This window comes from Falco peregrinus, chromosome 5 (genome assembly GCF_023634155.1).
Source record: "Falco peregrinus isolate bFalPer1 chromosome 5, bFalPer1.pri, whole genome shotgun sequence".
NCBI lineage: Eukaryota > Metazoa > Chordata > Aves > Falconiformes > Falconidae > Falco > Falco peregrinus.
Window position 1 is genome coordinate 47,324,661 of NC_073725.1, and position 23,117 is coordinate 47,347,777.

General features: G+C 38.1%; 1 protein-coding gene across 4 annotated transcripts in view; it reads left to right on the plus strand.

Annotated features, from left to right (window-relative positions):
* Window positions 1–22,434, plus strand: part of WAC (WW domain containing adaptor with coiled-coil) — a 63,551-nt gene extending 41,117 nt beyond the window's left edge. For 3 of the 4 annotated variants that reach the window (XM_055806640.1, XM_013296452.3, XM_055806641.1), the window contains 6 exons: window positions 306–428; window positions 1,455–1,603; window positions 6,946–7,064; window positions 14,770–14,956; window positions 18,493–18,620; window positions 20,950–22,434. In XM_055806640.1, the coding sequence (XP_055662615.1) occupies window positions 306–428; window positions 1,455–1,603; window positions 6,946–7,064; window positions 14,770–14,956; window positions 18,493–18,620; window positions 20,950–21,019 (776 nt within the window). In that variant the 3' untranslated portion in view covers window positions 21,020–22,434. The remainder of the gene's footprint in view (window positions 1–305; window positions 429–1,454; window positions 1,604–6,945; window positions 7,065–14,769; window positions 14,957–18,492; window positions 18,621–20,949) is intronic. The other variant, XM_005233895.4, reaches the window with a different exon arrangement.
* Window positions 22,435–23,117: the final 683 nt, after the last annotated feature.

Sequence of the window (23,117 nt, forward strand, 5' to 3'; positions counted from 1 at the left end):
ATAATAAATGGAACAAATGTTCTCTTTACGATTACAAGAATTATTATTGTTCCATAAGGTCAAGCTGAAGAGTTAATGTTGTTTTCTAAAATATTTTTTGTAGTGTGGGACTCAAAGATAAAACTACTAAATAAAGGACATGGTTAGACATGACAAGCATTCATTAATTGAATTCAAGTAACCGAAAAATAGTTCAGGTCGCTCTTTGGTCTGTTGTGGATATGGGATTTATATGTATTTAGCCAGTTTTAACAGTTTAAAGTGATTTTCTGGAATTGTCGGCAAACCAGAATGTTTGTTTTTAGTTCTAACAGCAGCTGTGACGCAAGCCTCTCTGCAGTCTATACTCCATAAAATTCTTACTGCTGGACCATCTGCTTTCAATATCACTTCCCTAATTTCTCAAGCTGCACAACTGTCTACGCAAGGTATTCAGAGTTGTCTTTTTATTTACATAAAATTGTTACGTTACATTTTATAAAGGCTGATACAATTGAAACTTGTAGAGGGTGTCTTGTCATACCTTTGGCCATCTGATGCGGATGATGTCAAATGACTTCTTTTTCCAAAGAGAGGATAAGAAATTTTTACTTGGGGAGCAGGAAGCTGACACACAACTAAGTAAATGTGCTTCTCTGTCTCGCCTTTTGGGATTTTCTTTGTATGTTAACTATATAGGAATAATGTGAAACATGTGCGAGACCCTCTCAATTTATTCTGAACCTTGATTATATATTATTTAATGTTCAATCTAAAACACAACTGCTCCTTCACTGAACACCCTTGTAATACTGTGCAACTGTGACTCTTGGGGGAGGCCTTAAATGTTTAAAAGAAGGTTTATTTTGTGTGATGTTGGGGATTTACAGTCTTCTCTAAATAGTATTTTTTTCAGCTTCCAGACAAGGTATTCCTTCAGGTATCTTCATTCTGGTTTGTAACTTCATAAAGCTAGAAACTTAAACCAAAACAATAAATGCAGTCATGTTATTGAGTAGGTAAGCAGTATTATGCTAATACTAATTTTTATTCAGTAATTAAAACATGGATGAGGGTCTGTTGGTAGGTGCCTAGAATGGGTGAATAGGTTTCTAGATAAACTGTTCATGCATTCTTTAATTTGAGTCGAGCACTCTAAAATAGGAATCACAAATGAAATTAGTCTCTTCCGTGTGTAAAAAGTATTGCATAATAGTATCTTCACTTTCCCCTTCCCCTCAAGTTTTAGAAGTGGAGGGTTTGGGAAGAATACAATTTTTTAATTAGGATTGTTGTTGAATGTTTGATTGTTCTGTTTGTTCACCTCCCCAGGTGTTTCAAGGTGAATATATTTGTATATTATGTAATACAGCATAATACACCAAAGTGCCAAAAGAAAATCTAATTCACATTTAAGATAGGATATGGTTTTATTTAAAACAAATCTTTCAACTTTTTTTTTTTTTCCTTTATAGCTCAACCATCTAATCAGTCTCCAATGTCTTTAACATCTGATGCCTCATCACCAAGGTCATACGTATCTCCACGGATAAGCACGCCTCAGACTAACACCGTTCCGCTTAAACCTTTGATGACTACACCACCAGTATCATCACAGCAGAAGGTAAGCTTCTCTTTGTTTATGCCATATTGTAGTGAGAAACCAATATAGGTAATATTAAGTACTGCTGCTGTATATCCATGTGCTAGCAGTGATATATAGGATGATAAAAATGTGTTATCTTTCCCAATAGAAACAGAAACAACTGGAAGCAACTGTTTGGCTGTGTTTTTGCAGTACAATTCTAGCATGGAGTTCTAGCACACTTTTCTGTTCTTGAAGAAAATATTGTGCTTGCTTCAGATGCTGTCTGAAGATACTACCAAGATATCAGTATTTTAACATGTTTGATGGAAAAAAATATTTACCCCAAACAGCTGATACAATTCTCTAGACTTTAGTTAGTGAAAGTTTTTTAGAATGGGAGAGAAATTCTTGGGGAAGTTGATGATGTAGTCACAATTTGGTTTAGGAATGTTCTAGGTGTTTACAAGGTCAGTAATCTTATGTCCCTTTCCCTTCCCACCCCCTCGCTCCCATTCATTCAGAATTCCTTAATTGGATCAGTGACTAGGAAACATTAATTGAAGCTAACAAGCTCCTAAGGATGAAGTAGACATGAAGTTGTCTTTTTTTGTGTGTGTGTGTGATCCCTGTAGTGTGTCACTTCAGAGGAAAAACATCTTTTGCAGAATCTAAGCTTAGTATTCCATATCCTACAAGTGGCAATATTGAGGAATAAAAGCAGCTGAAGCTGAGAGTGGGTTTATTATTTATTTATTTATTTATTTTCTCTGTCCAGCAGATCAGAGACTCTTCTGCTGCGTACAGGTGGGGAAAGTAGAGGTAATTAGAGCCACACCAGATGAACTTCCCCTTAAGGATTTTTCTTTTTAGTTGCTTAAAGTCCTTGTAGAGACAGAAGAGACACAGGGTTAAAGGACCTATTATGAAGGAGCATTTTGTTACTAAAGGGGACTTTAGGCAGCGCTACTAATGTGCACCCTCTAGTGGAAAGTAACATTTTATGTTCAAGATCGTTTTGGAGTGATAGGTAGAGCTGCAGGGCATAATACTCTTATGCCTTTTAGGGAAGTTTAAAAAAAAAACCAAAAGGAAACAAAAATTCAGCAGTTTATGGTAGTGTTCTGGATGTGAAAAACTGGAAGTCTATTGAGGAGGATTTTCACCTTTCCTAGAAATTTGCTGGTTTCGTGCAATGGAAACTTGTCCTGTCTCTTCATTGTACAGATCTTTCTTTCAAGATTGAGACCCTTGGATTTTAACCCAGTCTATCAGTATCTAGTGTGCTCAGTGTATATAGTATCTCATCAGTGTAAGAAGCATGACCTAGACTTAGGGGTGAGACCTCTCTTGTTTGAATTTCACCCTCCCCCCCCAATTCCTTGTTCTCTATACCTCCTGCCGCCCCTTAGCTAAGGCATCTTTCTTTCAGTTTGCTGCTTAGAAGAGAACCTCTTCTGTCATGAAGGGTATATTGCATTCCTCAATTAATTCTAGTCTAAATGCCTGATTTTCTTACATTTGAATTTTTTCATGGGCACAAAGAAAACCAAGTGATTCTCCCAGTTTGTTGTAATTAACAATAGCACAATTAATTGTGAAAGCCTTATGTGCTTACTGATCCTGCTTGTTGTCTTTGTTTCTGCCCTTGGAGTGCATCCTGTATCTATGTCATCACATCCCATAGCTAGGTGACAATGAAATTATCAGATAGCAGACTTGAAACAAAGAAGGTGGGTATCTGGCACTTTCAATTCCTGGGATATAAAAAAGAATCTTAAGTTGCTTACTGTCAGTAACTGGAAATTGATCTGTTCTGGTCTCTACAACCTGGAGATCTGGATCTACATTATAAATGAAGTTCTGATTATTAGCTACGTTGCAAACATGACAAAAGCTTTATCCTTTAGTACCTTCTTTATCTACACTCTTTTCTGTAAGAAAAGCTGAAGGAAGGACAGCTCAGCAGCATTCTGCCTGCCTCACCTCTACCCCCACCCCCCACATAATTTATCTTTGTTTTATAAACTTTGGTTCTTTAGTGTTTATTATCCTGCTACAGATGTTTTTGTAGAACAATACAGACAAACATGAACCCACTACCTTTCACCCAGTGTAAAGGCCAGCGTTATACCTATGAAGTAGGTGGTGTGGTAGTAAACTGTGCCTTAAGAGAAAGTGAAGGCAAGCCAAGGAATGTGAGTAGGGCCAGTTTGATAGGTGAATTGTATAATTGAATATGCTTTTGGACACACAAGCCTTCCCTCTGGTTTTCAGTAGAAGCAGAAAACATCAAAACTAAATGCAGGTTTGGGAAGAGTTGATCTGAGTTTAGTGTAAGTCATAACTACAGCAAGGCTGTCACTCCTCAAAAAAGAACAAAAAAAGTGTTGGTTATTTTATGCTTTGATTATGAGAATCTCCACGCATATTAGGAATATGAGAATCTCACACACATACAGGCTCTGTGATTGCCTATAGTTAGTGACTTGGCATGCAGGATTTCACCTGTGGTATTGTCAAAGTAGGATATTGTGTGTGTTATTTTTGTTTATATATATATATATATATATATATATATAAAAGTTCTGGAAGTGATGATGTCTATATTTTGATGAGCATACTGTGACACATCTTGAAATTACTTGAATTTTTGAAATCCATCTTGCCTTAAGATTACATCACAACAAGGTTGAGACTGAATGTCTGGTTTATTTTTGAAGCAGATAATATTTGGGTTGCAACCACATTTTAAGTGTAGTAAATTTGATTTACTCATCCAAAGCTATAATATCTTTGCTTCAGAATGCTATTAATCCCGAGGGGCTGTCCTGCACAATTATATACATTGGCAAATTTTTACTGTCATCCCTCTGTGAGAAAGTGACAACTGTTATTACAGTGGGATATTATAACCATAAAACCTTTCTGTTGTCTGGGTACCTCAAGTAGCTTCACAGACCAGCTAAACAGAATTAGTAGTAATGCTTGACAGCAGGATCTCTTCTTGAGTTTTGTGTTCCTCAAATCTGATGCTAACAGTAGAGCTGTTGAAATATGAATTGTTTGTGTGTTAGTCCCAGAAGTAACAAATTCTGGTTCAGTAGCAGGTACTTTTGCAGTTCAGTAGGGAAAGAAACTTTCTTGATGGTTCTTGCATTCACATATTTCAATTCTGTAAAATGGGATTGACATGAGAACTTAGGTGGTGATGACTGTAGTGTGAGCATATCTGTTTCAGTACTTCTTTAGATATGTCAATCAGGTTAGCTTATCAGATTCTAAGATTTTGACGTAAATTCTACATATCAACATGTGGGTGCTGTGCCAGGACACACTGTTTCAGAGCACGAGTTCATTGGCTTAGGCTGCTTCTATGCTGCAAGTGTAGACAAAGCTGAACTGGCACCATGCAAACACAGCTTACTGCCACATGCACAGATACTTGGGCTGGCTCTGGGAACGCTGTAGTGCCATTTGCACAGTAGGGCCTGTTACTTAGGGCTGCGTGAACATGTCTGTACTGCTTTTAAACTGAAGCTGCTGTATCTACCTGGAGGTGTGCTATATCCATGTGGCAGCTCAGGTGTCGCAGACTCCAGGATCATAGGCATCATATTTTGCTATTTAGCTGTGTCTGTGTTGTATGGTTGGAAATTGTTCTGAATTTCTGCAAAGTAACTGTGTAAAGCATATTATGCAGAGCTGTCAAGCTCAGTGAGAATGCTGCTTATGGAATATTTTTTTTTATTTATTTAGCCCTTACTATTTTTCTGTTCCTGGTAGACTTGCAGTCTTTGAAACACTTGGAAAACAGGGAATAGTTAAAGAGTTTTTGTGGCTCATTTATCTCACAAATCCCTGTTTTTCTTTACAATCCAATTCTGGTTTTATTTTAGCAGCCAAGGAACTGGTTAGCTTTCCAGTTTGAACCTGCAGGGTGATTGTATTGTCTCTGCTGGACTTTACTTTTGAAGTTGTTCCTTCTGTGTGAACAGCCTTGATAGTTATGTCTGCTCACAGGGTACGCAAAATTCTGGCATTAATAGCAAAGTTCTTCATGTCATACTCAGGTGGTCTTTTTTTCCATAAATAGATTTATGAACCGCTACTGTTCTGCCCCCTCCCCTCCAGCTGTATAATTCTATTGATTTCAACACACTGAGTGATTTTACAATGATCCTGCTTTATCTTTCCAGAACCATGACCTTTTCATGTGCTATTCAGACTTTTTTTGGCTTTTGATGATAATTTTAAAAGATGTTTTCCTCTTAAACATACAAGTAGGTTTGAGATATGTTAAGATTTCCTGTATATTTAAAAAAATGAAGTTATATCTTGAGTTTACTTTAGCAGATGCTATGTGACTTGCCATCTGTGGTTTGTTTCACAGGAGTCTGTTCCTGAAACTGAGAGAATTTCTGGAGGTTCAGATGACCACTAGTTAGTAATCTGCACCAGCTTGATGTCAGCAAATGTCTAACAGTCTGCCTGACTTATGTTCTTTGTCTTTATGGATCCCTAGAACCCAGTTTTCTTCCCTCAGTCTTGCTTAAATTGTTAGCTTAATTTTTCCAGAATGGGAGATGAATTTTGGAGCTGTTTCCTCTTTTGTACGTACTTTAAAAAGAACAGGTATGCAGAGTATGGGGCAGAAAAAAAGTATCTTGAACTTCTCTTACTGTAACTTAGCTGCTAGTGTCTTCCCAGACTTTTCATCCTGTTGTAGTTGAGGAATTTACAGAAAAAAGACCTTATGTTGCTGCTGGTGTCTTAATATTGTGAATATGAATGTGTACTACCAAGGAAAAGTAAGAAGCTACTGGTGACTTTTTTAGTCATTCGTTAGTTTAGAACTGACAGAATGGTTAAAAAGGGGGAGTAGCAGACTGATAAATATGCTTTAGATTTTTTTTCTGATAGAAGTGTTATGATATGATTATGGCCTAATTCTGCGTTCTTGACACTGTGTAATGTATGTTCAGGTAAGGAACTTTTTAAGTTAAAATTTTTATTTGTATAAAGAACAGTTCTGAGGTTGAAAATGAGTGATGCTCACATGGAAGACACGGTCAAAAATGAAATTGGGTTGAACTGTTTTACCTAATAAACTTGTGATATTTTGACAAGTCAAATGAATCTATATTTCTTTCTGTTAACGTCTATTAAGTACTCTTCAGTAAAAAAGCTATCACAGCTGTGAAGCTAGAGATGATTTTTTTAGAAAAGTACCTTGTGAAGAGTATAAAAATTCTGTTTACGAAAGACCTTGTATCAAAAAAACCCCACTGGTCTTGTAACTTGTGATTTCTGTGTTATCCCTGGTTCTTACACTTGATATTTACTGTGGAGGAAATCTAATGAAGTTTTGAATTTTGCAGGTTGCTACTCCAGGTGTTAAACAAGGACCAGCTTCACAGGCAGTACCTCAGCAGCCGGTAATAGCTGACAAGCAGGCAGGTCATGAACCTGCCTCTCCACGAAGTCTTCAACGCTCAAGGTATGGTAAAATACTGTTCTCTTGGTCTGGATCCAGTGCGTGTTGTACATGTTGCAATTTGTGGATTATTCTCTGGCCTGTTTATTGAACATAGAATTTAACTCTGCTGCTGCTGAGAGATGCAGCTAAATATCTTTGTTACAGAGCTAATGTGGTAGATTCTTCATTATAGGGCCACCACAGGAGTTCCATTCACAGAAGCAAAGTAGAGTTCATATTTCTGCCCTGTCACTCTGGAGTTAGTTTTACAAGTCATTCCTTATATTGCCCCTTATACTGACTTTGGAATTTTTGTTTGTTTCTTTGCAGTTACGGGATTAAATGCTTTCACTATGTGATTTGCTTAGTGTTAGATGTTTAAGGTGTCTTGCCGTAGTAGAATTTGATTTTTTAAATTAGTAAGAACTTTTGTCTATCAGGTGATTTTTCTGCTTTAATGAAAAACATTCTAAAACAAAGTTTCACAAAAGCTTTTCCTTGGCTAGACTTATTTGTCAACATTGCAGCCTGTTCAAATAATGCATGGTATGAACATTCAGCCACTGATTTACAAGGTGGGTTTAGAATCTGTACCGTCTGAAATTTTTCTTGTGGGAAGATGAGCTTTTCATTGTGTAGGATGCTGTGCACTTTGTCATAGTGGTTCCAGGGGCTGTAATTGGAGCTGTCATAAGATTCTTCGGTAATGGAGTCACAGTCTAGAGCTGTGGCAGGAGGAGACTGCAGGTTGACTCTTTAATAAGTGCCTCATCACAGTAGATTCCTGTAAATCTACAAGGTGTTGCAGTTCTTAAAATCTAGATTTTTAGAGTGGTTCATAAGGTATGTGATACGATTAACAAACAAAAAACCATCAAAAACCAACACTTTTCTTGTCAGTGTATCCAAAGCTACATGGTGGTGCTTTCCAGATCATAAAATAGTGAGGGCCTCTCATCTGCCCTTCTGGGACTAATAATAAAGGGAACCTCTGACGATCTGTCATCAGTACACTAACTTACTGTTAGATTTTCAAGTCTGTGTTGGCTTTTGCTGTTTTTATGGGGAGAATGGGGTGCTTTTGTGTCTTTGTTTGGCAGTCCTGTCCCAGTGACTGGTTTTACTAGAGACACTGTGATCAGTTTGAGGGTACAAACAGAAGCAAGTCAGAAGTTTCTGAGCTTAATGTTGGCTGTCTGACAGGCACTTGATTCTAATCTTTGGCAGATGTCTAACCTACAACTCATTTTCCTCTATGGGTAGAATGAAGGCATACTGTGCCAACTTGTCTCTATGGATGGTGCTGTTTAACTCCTGAATTACAGCATCAATAATAAAATCATAATTGGCAACCAGCTAAACCTTTTTAATAAGGGTACTAGACCTTTTTATAAGGAGTTGTGAGGTTTTGGGGAACACCTCTCAGTCAGACCCTTTTGTCCTTTGTTGATCACCCTTCCTCCATAGGAAATCTTGCTAAGGAGTAGCGTCATTCTTGGAAACTTTCACCGTGGCCCGGAGTCCGTGTGAAGTGATACTGGTGGGCGTTTGGCTTGCTAATCCATACCTCACTCTCCCTTTGGGTTATAGGACTTCCTACTCTGGCATAACCTTTACCCACATCAAGTTCCCTTCATGGATCTACTGGCCCTGTGCAAACCATTGCTCTGCTTGGCACCAGCATTTTGCTGGAGAAGTGAAGCCGAGTTTGTCCCGGCTCACACAGGTCCTGTATTTGAGGAGGCGGCAGTGCACAGATAGAGTGTGCAGGCTAGTATCAAAGATAGTGTGACAATATTGCTATTGTTTACTATCCTGTATATCTCAAACTATTATGTGTTTGTGACTCTGGTATATTATACATCATGAGTTCATGCGTTTCTATTTCTTTTGGAAACGCCTCATTTGCAAAAAATGGAAGATTAAGGAACAGGTGATTTGGAAAAACCTGTGTGACTGGCATTCTCTTCTATTCAGTGTAATTGAGTTGAATGAAAACAGGGCTGGCTCAGATGCAGATTCACTCATCTGCAAAAGATTTCCTGTGTCTGGGCAGTATTTCTGAATTGATAGGGAACAGATTATTCCTTTGTAGTGAAAGCAGTCAGTTAGATTGGGGACTGCTCTGGAGGTTAACTTGCTTTACTTTTTTTATATGAATGAACAACAGCTTAGCAAACTAAACTGTGGACAGGTCATCCAAAAAGACGCTCTAAGAGTTAAGGTTGCATTTTTCTACAGCTGAAATACAGAATCATTGTGAAGAAGTTAATCACAACTGTATTTCCTTTGCTTTTACTACTATTAAAAGGTTTATGTGATTTGAGCTAAAATAATTTTTAACTTGTTTGGGAGGAAGCACTGTCTAAGAAATATGTGAATAGCTATTGGTTACTTATTGTTGTGAATATTTCAGTCCTGTAAGTTATGAAATTAATGCAATGTAGGCATGCAGTGAGTCTTTTCGTAAGAGACTATTCCGAAGACATGCCATGAATTATGGCTTCTTTAAAAATGTAACTAAATGAGTGCTTCCACAATTAATAGTTTCATCAGGTTGCTAGTTCCTCTTTATTCTTAGTCCTTCCTGGAAGTATTTTTTGTTTATCTTAGAAGATGCAAAACTGCTGGAGGGGGCGGTGTTTCCTCCCATCTTTTTTGTAGGTTGTAAGATTTTGTAGTTTGTAGTAGTGTATTTCAGAACCATCCTGTTCTCATACTCTTGTACAGATGGTTTTGCCTTTCTGGAAGCCTTCTGTTACCTGTGGCATAGTCAGTCTTTTAACTCATCCAGCAGCTAAGGCAGGTATTTGGCTTTATTTAAAGCATTAAAAAATATAGCAGTAATTTGGAACTGCCTATCATTGCTGCATTCATAGCTCCCCCTGCTGCTAACATAGCAGTGCTAGGATATTTTGAGGCAGTATGTTTTATTCATAACTAAGATGCAACTTTATTTTTTAGAAACCCACAGATTTTATTTATTTTCCTGGAATATTTCTGATGTGTTAGTGATATTTTCTTATTATTTTTTTTTTTACCAATGAAGTAGGACTCAGGAGCCAGGTTGATAAATGGAGAGGAGGCAAGTCGTAGGGGAACTTTGTCTTAGAATTAAGGACTAAATAAGCATTAAAGGTGATGCCTCAATTCGGCTTAGTTAATGAATGTAGCCTTTCTCTACACCATCACTATGCTGATGCTGAATGCATGGAAGCAGAGAATAATTTAGGTTGGAAGGGACTTCTAGTTGTGATCTAGTTGAAGTCCTAACTAAAAGTAGGACCGGCAGGTTTAATTGCTTAAGGGCATTGTTTAGGTGACTTCTTTTAATATCTGAGCGTCATCTTCTGATGTTTGACTACCCTTATGGTGAAATGTTTTTTCCTTATGTCTGATTAGAATTTTCCTTGCTGCACCTTGTGTCTCTGCCTCTTGCCCTATCACTTGTGTCTCTGGGTAGTGCCTGGCTGTGTCCTCTCCCCATAGATAGTTAAAAACATTAAGAAGATCCTTCAACCCCTTCCCTTAGCCTTCACTTTTACAAACTGAATAAACTTTTAGTTTCTTCTGATACGGCATGTGCTTCAGCCCCCTAGTCATTTTTGTGGTCCTCTGCTGGATTGCTTTGGTGTGGCAGTTTAATTCTTACCTGGTTTTGGGCTCCCCACTACACAGTGCTCCAGGTACTATGGATCTCAAGATCTGAAGAGAGGGGAGGAACTGCTTTCTTCAACCACGCTCTTGCTAATACAGCCCAGCATGTGCTTGGCCTGCTTTTTGCCACAGGGATACATTGCTGACTCGCATGTAACTTGTCCACCAGGATCCTCTGGTCCTTTTTCACAGCTGCTTTCTACCCGCTCAGCAGGTGCTGTGCTGTGGGGTGGTCCCAGTGTTGTTGCACAAGGTTATTCCACCCTAGGTGCAGGACTTTGCATGTCTTTTTTGAACTCTGTTCCTGTCTGTTCATTCAGGTCCTTCTGAATAACACCCTACCTTACAGCATACTGACTGTTCCCCCCAAGTAGGTGTCATCTGCAAATTCACTGAAGATGCACTATGTGCCACCATATTGCTTTTTAATAAAAATGTTAAACCATATTGGCCCTGCTATTAATCAATGAAGCATAGCACTAGGCACCGGGTTTTTATTGTTCTTTGTACTGCTGACTGGAGGCTTTGAGCCCAGCAGTTCATTCAATTTTCCACCCACCTTACGCATGAATATGGACTGGATGTGTGAACCAGTGTGGCTGTAAGAATATTATGAGATGATGGCACAGGCCTTGTTGAAGTCAAAGTGAACAAAATCTCTGCTTTCCCCTTATCCTCTGAGCCAGACATCTCATCATAGAAGTCAGTGAGTTTGGTCAGGCATAATTTCCACTTGGTAAATCTATGCTGGCTCTTATTTTACCTTTCAGTCTTTCATGTAGCTGGAACACCTTCCAGAAAGACTTGCTCCTTAGCTTTTCCAAAGACTTAAGGTCAGCTGGCCTCTAGTTCCCCAGGTTGTCGTCCTTCTGCTTCTTGAAGATGGCTTTAACATCTTGCTTGTTCACCATGCTGCTTCAAGATGGTGCAGCATCAGAGTTAATACTGGCCAGTTCCCTGATTACCCTTGGGTATATAGTGTCTGGTTGCATGAACATACATCCAGTTGGCTTTACTGCTCCTTAACTTCTTCCTCTGCTCTCTAAGTAATAGTTTGCTTACACTGACTCTGCTGATGTACTTGGGCATGTGGGAGGCCTAAGGGTAGACCATACCTGTAAAAACCGAGGCAAAAAAAAAGTTGCTGACTATCTTGGCCTTTTTTGTGTGCTTTATCTCTAGGTCCCCTTGCCTTGTAGAGGGGCAGCCCATCTGTTCCTTAACATTTTGTTTGCTCCTGATATACAGCCCTTGTTGCCTTTCACATTCTTGGCTGGTTTCAGCTCGGCTTCAAAATCTAAGTGCCATTTTTTCCTAATTAACTGAACATTTCTACAGTTAAGCATTTGCATGTGTAAGTGGTTTTGAAGTAGTTGAGCCAATTACTGAAGAAAACACAGAGCACAAAACCCAAAGACTACTTTTTTCCCCCAGTTAGGTCATATATTCCCTTTTGCAACTTCTGCTGCCTGAAATCAAGGGAAATTCATGTATACAATTCTAACAAAGCTCAAAGCTGCCTGCCAAAATCTTTCTGGTTTGTGTTTTTTGGTTTTGGGGGGGTTTTTTTGGTTGGTTGTTTTTTTTTATATATATTCTAAGCTTTCGAGCAAGTTTGGGTGTACTGAAAGGAATGAGGTTAAAGTCTTTGATGCTGCAGACCACCAAAGTGTTATTCCTAATTTGTTGGCTGTTTGTTTGGAAACCTTCTGTAATTCCTTTGCAAGTGTGAGTGATTCGGATAAGTGGCTGGACATTGGACTGTAAAGGTAGTTGCATTATGCTAAGATGTTTTCAGTGCTCGAGGGAGTAGGTTAGGTGATAAACTAAGAGTCCTATCACTTGCAGGCAAGCAGTAAGAAAGTTTTAAGAAACAGATTGAACTTAAGGCCTGTGTTGAAAAGCTGCTGCCAGTGAGAGAGTGATTGCAGACATAATCTTCCAAGTAATGGCTAGGTATGTACCAATTAGTACTGCTATTTCTTAGTATATGCAGTGCCAAAAAAACATCATAACTGTGAAGTACCATCACTGTTCTGGTGCTGTTGATGTTCTTTTGTCCTGGTCAAGATTACTGCTTCCTTTGTCTTCCTTTACAAGGGCAGAGAGGACAGAGCAGACTGTTTTCATCCTGACCTACCCACGTTTGCATGGGTAACTAGCACTGCTCCTACCTCTTCTTAGCAAAACAGAGGAACAGAGCCCCTCTCTGTAAGCGTGGGTGGGACAGGAATGACTGAATGAATGCTGGAAAGGGAAGTAAGAATGTAGAGGCCTTGTTTTTGCAAGGCATGAATAAGTAGGAAAGAGCATGTGCTATGAAACATCAGCTTCTAAGCTTCCCTCAATAGATTATGTACCACTCCCAGTGCAAGTTCTGGTTTCCTAGAAGATCAGATCACCTGGACAACAGCAATGCTTGCAAGGAGGCCCACCCCCATATTCTGATCGTCTGGTTTGACAAGGGTGATGTAACAGATAGTAGTTTTGATGCTGGTGGAAGTTGTGGTGGAGTTGTCTATTGCTGGTAATATGTAAGTTGAAGAGCTCTTATGTGTAGCAAAACTGTACCTGCAGCACTGCCAGTTGTCAGGTGTGGCTGGATCCATACAATGTGAGAGTGCGGTGTTCAAGCTAGCCCTGATACCTGGGCTTCTGGACATGTGAAAAGTAAATTAAGTATCAGTAACTTTTACATCTTTTGGGGGAAGTTCTCTAGCTTTGTTGGGCTTAACATTAGGTGTTCAGTTTGTATGTCACAGCTTTATTGAGAGAAGTGATACAAGTGAAACAATAAAAAACTACTTTATGTAGAGAGCTTACCATCCAAGTGTAAGATGGAGAATGAGTATTTCCAAATTGGGAGTACAAGAGTCCTTGTGGATTAGTCAGCTATATTAGTTTACCAAAGATTTACCTAAGTGGTACTCACCTTTTTTAGTCACTGCAGCAGGCATAGGCTTCTATAAAGAGATGGAATCCTTCAGAAGGAGCTCTTAATAAAACCTCTCCCATACATGAGGACCATCACGAGGTAGAAAAGAAAAATGTCTTGTAAAGTGGAGTGAGAGGGTAACTATTAGAGGAATTCAGTTTAAAAGCAAAAACAAGAACCAGCATTGCGTAAAGCAATGGCTAGAAAACTTTGTAGGTAACATATCTTGAGCACTGCGGATGGCCAAGATCAACGTAAGAATTTCTTAGTAAAAATTATAATAGTTTTTGACCCAGAATCATAGTTGCAAAGTAGAATTGGAGAAGTTGTGTATTGATGTATTTTTCAGATAATGTAATCGTTGCTTTTGCTTCCATGTGGAAATCTGAAAGAGGACAGTCAAAGGCTTTGTCCAAGGCACAGAATTTTTTATTTGTCTTATAGTACACATATCAGCTGAACATGTCTCCATGCATCTGTTCTCCAGCAACAGGTTAAGACACCAGCTAGAAAAACAGCAGCATGAATCTGTTCCAGTAAAGCAGTCAAGTTGGCAGCTACAAACATAGTGCTCCTGTGGTACTTCTGTTCTCTTGGGTGCTTCAAGTGAGGATGCACAGTATCACTAAGTCACCTAGGTGTTTTTATTTTGCCATTAGTAAATAGTTATATTTGTCAGAGCCCCCATGGCTGTATTTTTACGTCAGGACATCAGGTTTTGTTCTTAATGGTTACTGTGATGCTTGATGATACCTGTTGAATAAGCCTGTTTGACTCTATCTGATACATCATTATTGAAAATCTTAGGCTTGCAGCTATTTGAAGGAAGAACATACATGTGTATATTCTATGCCCAACACTAAAATGTAGACACAGCTTACATCTCTTGAACAGCTGTCAAAGTTTAAAACCCAACAAACAAAACCCCTGTTACATTCTAGTTCTCAAAAAGTTCCCATAGAAGTAGGAGGTTTGTGGAAAAGTGGTACAGGTTTGGTCTGCCATAAGTATTTACTTGTGGTTTAAATGATGTATGTATTTTTGTGGCTGAAGCAATGAATTTTAAGTGTTTATTTCTCTATAGGTTTATATGTTTTAAAATGGCTCACTTTTATTATTTTTTTTTTGTTCTAGTAGTCAAAGAAGCCCATCACCAGGTCCAAATCATACCTCTAGCACTAGTGCATCAAATTCAACTCCTGCACCGCAAAGTACATCTGTACGACCCACTTGTTCATTAACACCCACGCTAGCAGCACACTTCAATGAAAATCTTATAAAACATGTTCAAGGCTGGCCTGCAGACCATGCAGAAAAGCAGGTGAGTACACTTGTGCTTTGTTTCCTGTGAGAATGTAAAATGTGCAGCTTAAAATCTGGTTTTCTTGCACAAGTTGCTTTTTCTAGGAATTAAAAGTATTTAAAAAACACCCTGGTGCTCAGCCTTAGCCAGAACAGGGGAGAGGGGAGAGTGATTAGGCCAGACCTGCAGGTTTTACATGTGATTGCCATTTAGCAGTTGAGTATTTTCAGTCTCGCTTAAAGTACCAGTGGTTTTGAAATTCTCTCAGATGAATAGATATACTCATAGCTGTTTTCTTACTGCCAGACTTCTGTTGAAATTTACAAAGAACATAAATTTCAGCAAATTTTTATACTAATGATATTTTTGTTATGTGGAAAATGTTATGAATTAGGTGACAGAGTTAAGCTATTTGAGACTACTCTACAGTTTTAGTCACAGAGTTGTTAGTTCTACACAGTGAAAAAGGAACTCTACCTTGTTTGTTGTACCCAGTTTTTAAGATGATGTAGAGGGCTCAGGCTGAATTTGGGCTATTTTTACATAATGGAAAATCCAGTAGAATTGCTGTCCATATTTTATAACTAACTGCATGAAACCTATCCTGTTGTGGAGTACAGGGAAACTGGATGCATGTCAGCTGCTTGGAATGTATTACTCAAAGGAACCATATTGGTTATTGAGTCTAGTTCAAGTCCTTTCACAGGCAGCCCTGTTGACACAGTCTGTGTGGGATATTAATCTTACCCAGCCCAGTTTAGTTTGGTCTTTTGAAGAGTGGTTGCATGCTGGCTCAAGCCTGCACTGGAGGCTTTTGGGTTGTAACTGGCAAGATGACTCTTAGAAGTGCAGTCTAGACTTATACTCTATTTGGACTCTGTTTGGGGTTCTTGTTTCGTTTCGTTGATTTTTTTTTTTTTTTTTTAATTCAGTTTTAAGACATTACCAACCTCTACTGAGTCAAACGACTGAGCCATTGCTGTGGAATGTGTGCTTAAGGAAATGGTGTAGCACAGGCACTGTTCTCTCTGGCCTTGGCCCATAGTTTTGATAGCATTATTGTCGCTATGTACTGAACTATCATATATTTTAGTGCAGAAAATTTGTAAGTAATACACACACCCCACCCCGCTTTTAGTAATAAAGAGAACAAAAAAAACCAGCTAATGCTAGGCAGTCATGTACTTGGTTGGATACTTTTACCTTTGTGCCAAGTGTTACATGCTGTATTGTCCTGTCTGCTGTTTTAAGATGATTTCACATGACAGTGTTGTTTATAGACCAGTTTGAATAGTAACACTTGAGGGGCTGAAGTCAGATACTTGATATAAAAGCGAAAGTGAATGACAGTACTTTCATCTAGCTTAACTTCTTCACTTATTGTACCTATAAAGGGGCTAAAATACGTAGTGCCTCGGTTTCTTCAGATTTCTAACCACATGCATAGCCTGAATTGAAATTAGGGCATCAAAGCACATGCCAGAGTAAACTGAAAAATAAGTAAATAAATTAGGTGAGCCAGGCCAGGTTTGTGTGTTAAAGCATTAGCTAAAACAGTTCTTGAACCACTAGCAGTTACCTCACGAACTCATAAAAAGCAGTTAATATGGAAGACCAGAAAAAAAACAGTAATGTGGTTAATTAGAAAATAATCAACGTAACTATCTTTAAAGAATGTGAGAAAAGGAATTGTAGGTGGTCTCAAATTGTAGAGGTACTTGAACAATATCTAAGAGAAAAAATGATATATTTACTTTTTTACAAAGACTTGAAAAGAAAACCTTGATAATAGTTAGCATGGACCTTTTAGAAAGAAATTATGTCATTTTGGGGGGGGTTTCTTCTTTTGATAAGGTATCAGACTCTGATAATATGGGAGAGCAATAAATGTTATATCCTGATTTGCAGCAACACTTAACATCTTTCAACAAGAACATTGTATGCAAATTATTTTGAGGCCTTTTAAATGAGCTTAAGATGGGTGACTGGTCAGCTTAAAAAGAAGTGCTTTGAAAGTCATTACTGATGGTTTGCGATCGGTCTCGAGGCTTTGGAGTTGTGTAGGGAGAACATGTGAAATGATGCCCTGCTGGAGACTCCTGGATGCCAACGCACTCCAGAAAAGAAAACTTTTAATGTAGAGAACTAGAACACAAAATGCTGCTTTGAACTGGAGAAATGCCAGAAACTGATGAAGACTTGTGCTAAATACCGTTATTTTGGGGAAGGAAAAGTCAGGTACACAAGTACTTAAGCAGATGTTGTGGATTAACCCTGGTAGGCAGCTAAGTGCCACACATCTGCTCGCTCACTCTCTCCCAGTAGGATGGGGAAGAGAATGGAAAGGTAAAATTAAGAGAACTCATGGGCTGAGGTAAACACACCTTAATAAGTGAAGGGCTGCTGCAGAGAGGGAAGTGATGCAAAAGCAGGCGGATACCACCAGCCAAGCAATGTCCAGCTAGTCCCCAAGCAATGGCAACCCCTGGAAGATTGCCCGCTTGGTTGTATTCCTGAGCGTGATGATGTATGGTGTGGAATATCCCTGTGGTCAGTTTGGATCAGCTGTCCCAGCTGCATTCCCTCCCTGCCTTTTGTCTAGCCGCAACCTATTTGCTGGGGGTGTGGGTGTGTCTAAAGAGAGAAAGGGAGAAATCCTTGATGCTGTGTATGCGTTGGTCAGAAATAGCTAAAGCATTGGTGTGTTATCCTCATGGGTTTGGTCACAAATCTGAAACGTAGCACTATATGGACTGCTATGAAGAAAATTACCTCCATCCCAGCCAGACCCAGTACAGCAGAGAATAACGTTGCTAAACAATGTTAAGTCAGAGAAGGTCCTGTTTGAAACTGTTTTTCTTCAGTGTGCCACTTACAAGTCCTCTTTCCTTATTTAAGTGTGATACACAGGACCTCAGAGTAATTATGCTAGTCTCCTTGGTGCTCTTGAGGATTTCTCTGGTGTCATATATCCAGTTCAGTGACAAGACTTTAAGAAATGCACAGATTTGGGATAGGTCATGCCTTACAGATTTATGCTTCTGCTTGTCCCCTACTTGAGTAAGTGGAGATATTAAAATAATGGGAGTTCATCTGGAAGAGAACACCTGAAGAGAGGGTTGCAGAGTTGTTCTTGTATAAGGTAGCTGGAAAGAAGATGGCTTTCAATTATTTTTGTCGCTAAGGCTTATTTTAGATCGGAAACTTAAGTCTGTCATTCTAGCTACTTGAATAAATTACTTTGGAAACTTGGAGCCCTGTCATGTACTATCTTTCAAGATGATTGAGTAAACATCTGTTAGGATCAAGGAAATCTAAACCATCCCTGCCTTAGCATGGACCTGGGTTAGACAATCTCTCAGCAGCCAGTGTTGCTCATTTCAGATTCTGAATGGGCTTTTGTAAAGAATTTGATGTACTTCTGATTTACTACTCCCTTTAGATGTTAGAGTGCTTTGCTATTTCAAGACAGACTTATCCAGCAATCTTCTGGCTACGGCAGTTCTTTCCAATGCATGATTCAAAATCCTAACCTTGACATGTCACCATTGCAGGCATCAAGATTACGTGAGGAAGCCCATAACATGGGAAGTGTCCATATGTCAGAAATTTGTACTGAATTAAAGAATTTAAGGTCTTTAGTTCGAGTATGTGAAATTCAAGCAACTTTGCGTGAGCAAAGGTACGTGTGTGGTCTGTGTTTATTTTCAAAACGGTGGTTTTCAAGATGGTATTATAATTCCCATTCTGGCATTGTTTTGCATGAACTATATTTACTGATGACTAGTATGCTGATACTTCCCAGGTTTGCAAGCTGTGTTCCCTGTGGACATTCTACATGTTTCCCACACAGATACCTCATAGTCTCCAGTGAATAGAACCAGATACACAACTTCTGTATGTATTTACACTTAGATAGCAAAGAAGTCTCTTTCCAGGTACATTAGTGCATTACGAAAAACTGGTTAACCCAACACTAGTTCAACGTTCTTCTGAAATATCTGTCCATAAAAGGTGCATAGATCACATAGGTACACATCTGCACAGTTTATACGGGTCTTAAATGCTGCAGTTTGAATGAGACATTGTCAGGTCTAAAGCCAGAGCAAGTTTGAACAGGTGTCGTTGATATCACAAGCTAAGGAAAAATTGGTGTTTGTTACTTAGGTAGGAGGCATCTGACAAGATCTTGGGATTTTTTAGCGAGATGTTGATTATAGCAAAGTAGAGTTCTGCTTCTTAAGTCAGTAATAGCAGTCACTGAAGTAACACACAGTTATGTTGTTGAAGACTGTTGTGCAAGGTTGAAAAGTTTAGTCTTACTAACTTTTCACCGGTATTTGTGATCCTGAATCTATGTTCATATTGTTTCCTTTTTGAATGATGTTATCCCATCTATTAAGTCACACTACAGTTTGAATACAGTGATTCTGATTTACTGTTTTAATCTGCTTTAATAGTGTTAAATGCTGTTTAAATAGCTAGCTTTATCCTAGAAACTCTTGCTTTTTGGCAGTTAGTAAAACAATCCTTTATTCAGAAGTAGGCTATAATATATTTCTAAATCTTTCCTAATGAAGAATTGAAAATATCCATTCTTGCTGACATTTTGTTTCATAACTTCATTACAGAAATCGCAATTTCTGTAGTATGTGAAGTGAACTGTTTGGTTTCTTACATGTTTCATTTCTGTCTCTGGGTGACATTTGATCTGAAATAACATACCAGATGTCATTGTTCAGCTTGCTAAATAGCACCTTGTTTCTTGTACACTGTGTATCCTTAAGGTATCAATGGATAATGATTATTATGACTTTGAATCTGTGATAACATGTATCTTTTATTTTTGCTGCAACCCCAAAGATGTGGAATACATGGCATAAGTAACAAGTTGGTGGGGGGAGGCTTTTGCAAAGGATGGGATTATCAAAGCCAGTAGTACATTTGAATGATGGTGGTATTTCTATACTTCTGTATGGCAGAGAACTGTTTAAATGTGTTCTGAGAGGGAACTGTGTCTCTAGGCAAAGAGAGTATATTATTTTAACTATAGCTGACAGCATATGAAAAGGCACTTTTCATTGTCTGATATATTTTATATGCCCACGCCTTTTAAGTTTAATGGTTTTTTTCAGTGTGTCTATCTTAATCGTTTTTCACCTCCTTTTCATTTTTACTGAACTGGGCAGAGATTTGAAAAGTGTTCTGCAAAAGTCTGCTGAAGTGGATGCTTTTTCTGCATCGATTAAAGTAGCTTTGGACTTTATAGATTATTTATATGAAACTTCCATTTTCCCTGAGTTCTTAATTGATTCATATGCTTGCATTACTTCAGCATCATAAAAAGTTGTTTGAAAATATGAATTAAAAATTCTAGGAAACAATTACATAACCCAAATGTTCATTAATCACGTGTTTATGTCAGTTCAGTAGAATAAAGAAAAATTTATAAGAGAATTGCTAGCAATATAATTTATTTCTAAGCCAGGTGTAGTTATAACTTCTTTTCCTTGATCAAATATTTTGAGATTGGAGCTTACCAGCACTAGCCACAGAGCCAAATACTAGAAAAAAAGTGTTGTACCTAGAAGAAAACTTGCTTGTTTAAAAAAATTTGAGCACTTTGGGTTGTATCGTCAGGAAAATGGCATGACACAAGCCACAATACCATTCTTCAGAATATTATTCAGTTACTCGATGTACTCATCCTGCGTCCTGCTTTTTCTGAGAGCTAATTCGAGTGAAGAGCAGGCTTAAGCATAACCATGTAACTGTGTATCAGTCATAATTTTCTGAACTAAGCTATCAAACGTGGCAGGTCTCTGTGCATCTGCATCCGGTGTTTGTAGGTGATTGAACAGATTGGGAATTAATATAAAAGCACCTGGATTTTATTACCAGAATTAAGGAGCTTGGTATCTTTCACTGAAATTGTAGAAGTACTTGTGGAGATACTTAATATCTCTGTATAATGGAAATGTTTATACTAATTTATTTCTTTTCTCTTGCAGGATACTATTTTTGAGGCAACAAATTAAAGAACTTGAAAAGCTAAAGAATCAGAATTCCTTCATGGTGTGAAAAGTTGTAAACAATTGCACATGGTTTTGAGTACAGGAACTATTAAACTCTGATGCCCAGTCTTAACACTTTTGAGCTGCATTTGAGTAGACTTTGGACCGTTGAGCTGGGCAGAAAAAAAGTTGACATGGGGAAGGGGACAGGAGGGAGTCAAATTCAGGGGAAAGATACAAGAATGATTTGTAAAACCCTTGAAATGTAGATTTCTTGTAGATGTATTCTTCACGTTGTAAATATGTTTTGTAGAGTGAAGCCATGGGAAGCCATGTGTATCAGAGCTTAGACATCCAAAACTAATCAATGCTGAGGTGGCTAAATACCTAGCCTTTTACATGTAAACCTGTCTGCAAAATTAGCTTTCTTTTTTTTTCTTTTTTTTCTTTTTTTTTTTTTTTTTTTAGTTAATTTATCATTCAGAAATCTTGCATTTCCTAAAATCCAATGCAAGCGCCAGGCGATCTGTGTCTAAGGCTGCAACAATTTGGGTAATGTACAAAATACCATGAAACAACTGTTTCCACACTTGCACCGAATCGAGAGCAGTGCTTCTCCATTTCTGTTTTACAGAGAAATGTTTTTCATTTTCTGTGTTCCATTTCCCCGTGAAATCCTAATCTGATTTTATCAGTTTTTTAATGCTTCTAATTTTCTCTTTTCTTAAGGCACTGTTGCTATGGCACTTTTTCTATAATCTTTTCATTCCTGTGTACAGTAGCTTAAAATTGCAGTGATTGAGCATAACCCACTTGTTTGTATAAATTATTGAAACGTATTTCCATTTGCACCCTGTAAGAATGGACTTATAGTACTGCTGGGCATGTGTGCTGAAAGTACATTACTTGCTCAAATATAAGGAAATAGCCCAATGAACATGTTAACATGGTTGTGGGAGGGGAAAGAGGAAAAAAAAAAAGCTAGTCAGATGTGAATTGTATCTGTTGTAATAAACATGTTAAAACAAAGAAACACTGGTTTTCATTTCCTTTGGTCAACACATTAAAATTTGGTCTGTTTGGGGACTCTTTATTAGAACTGTTCTTGTTGAACATTTTTGTACTTAAATAATTCCTCAAGGGAGGTTTTGTTTAAAACTTGTAAACAGGAAAATGTGTATAAAATATTTAATGAAATATAAAATTCAACAAGAATGATTTAAGACACCTCCCCAACAGTTGTCATATGTTAACTCCTGGTTTACCTGTCTTGATATTATGACATTTCATTTCGAAGGATGTTTGTGTTGTAGCTAACTGTTTAAGTCTGGTGCTGACTGCTGTTCTTAACCATCACAAAACGCTGAATTTGTGTAATTGGAGCAACCCACCGTTTGAAAATGGTGGCAAAGCTCAGCTTTGTATATTGTTTCCTAAAGTATATTAAAAATAAAAAAGAAACTATTGCTACTACAAAATAAACTTGACTTTTTCTTTGCTTAAAATGACAACAAAAATAGTGATGATAGTACTAGTTTAGAGGGGTGTGTGTTACAGTAGTCTGTTCAGTAAGAAAGATTGTAGGTGGTGAATTAAAAAGAATTATGAAGGTGTTGACATGTAATGCTACATGTTTTGTTCCTACAAAATATTGTCTTTCAGCACCAGAAACATTACTTGATTTTTATTTTGTCTTGGCTCATGTTGAGTGGGATTTGGACTGATTTTTCAAATCAGTTTTTCATCAGTGGAAGCAGAGTGCTCTGTCCTAGCAAGGTAGTGCAAATGGAGCAAGGTAAAATACTTTAACAACAAGAAATAAAAATCCAGATAGATAAATTTGTAATTGTTCTTCACTTTTTAACCCAGTATGTGCTGTTGTGTTTCTTAACCATGCGAATGTTTGCTTTTGCTCGGAAAATGGGAATAGAATATTCTTGAGTGAATTAATTATAACATTGTTTCTGCATTTTTAGAGACCCAAGGCCAAGTGGCAGAAGGCTTCCCGAGATCCTCGTATTTGCCCAGTGTCATGGTTCTTGTAATGCTCATTGTCTTGAGGTTGCCCAAGCATAAGAAAATGGGATGTGAAGTGGATGGACGTAGAGGTGGTCTTTGACCAGTGGTTGTCCTTGGTTTTGGTATTTTGCTGTTTAGTTACTTGC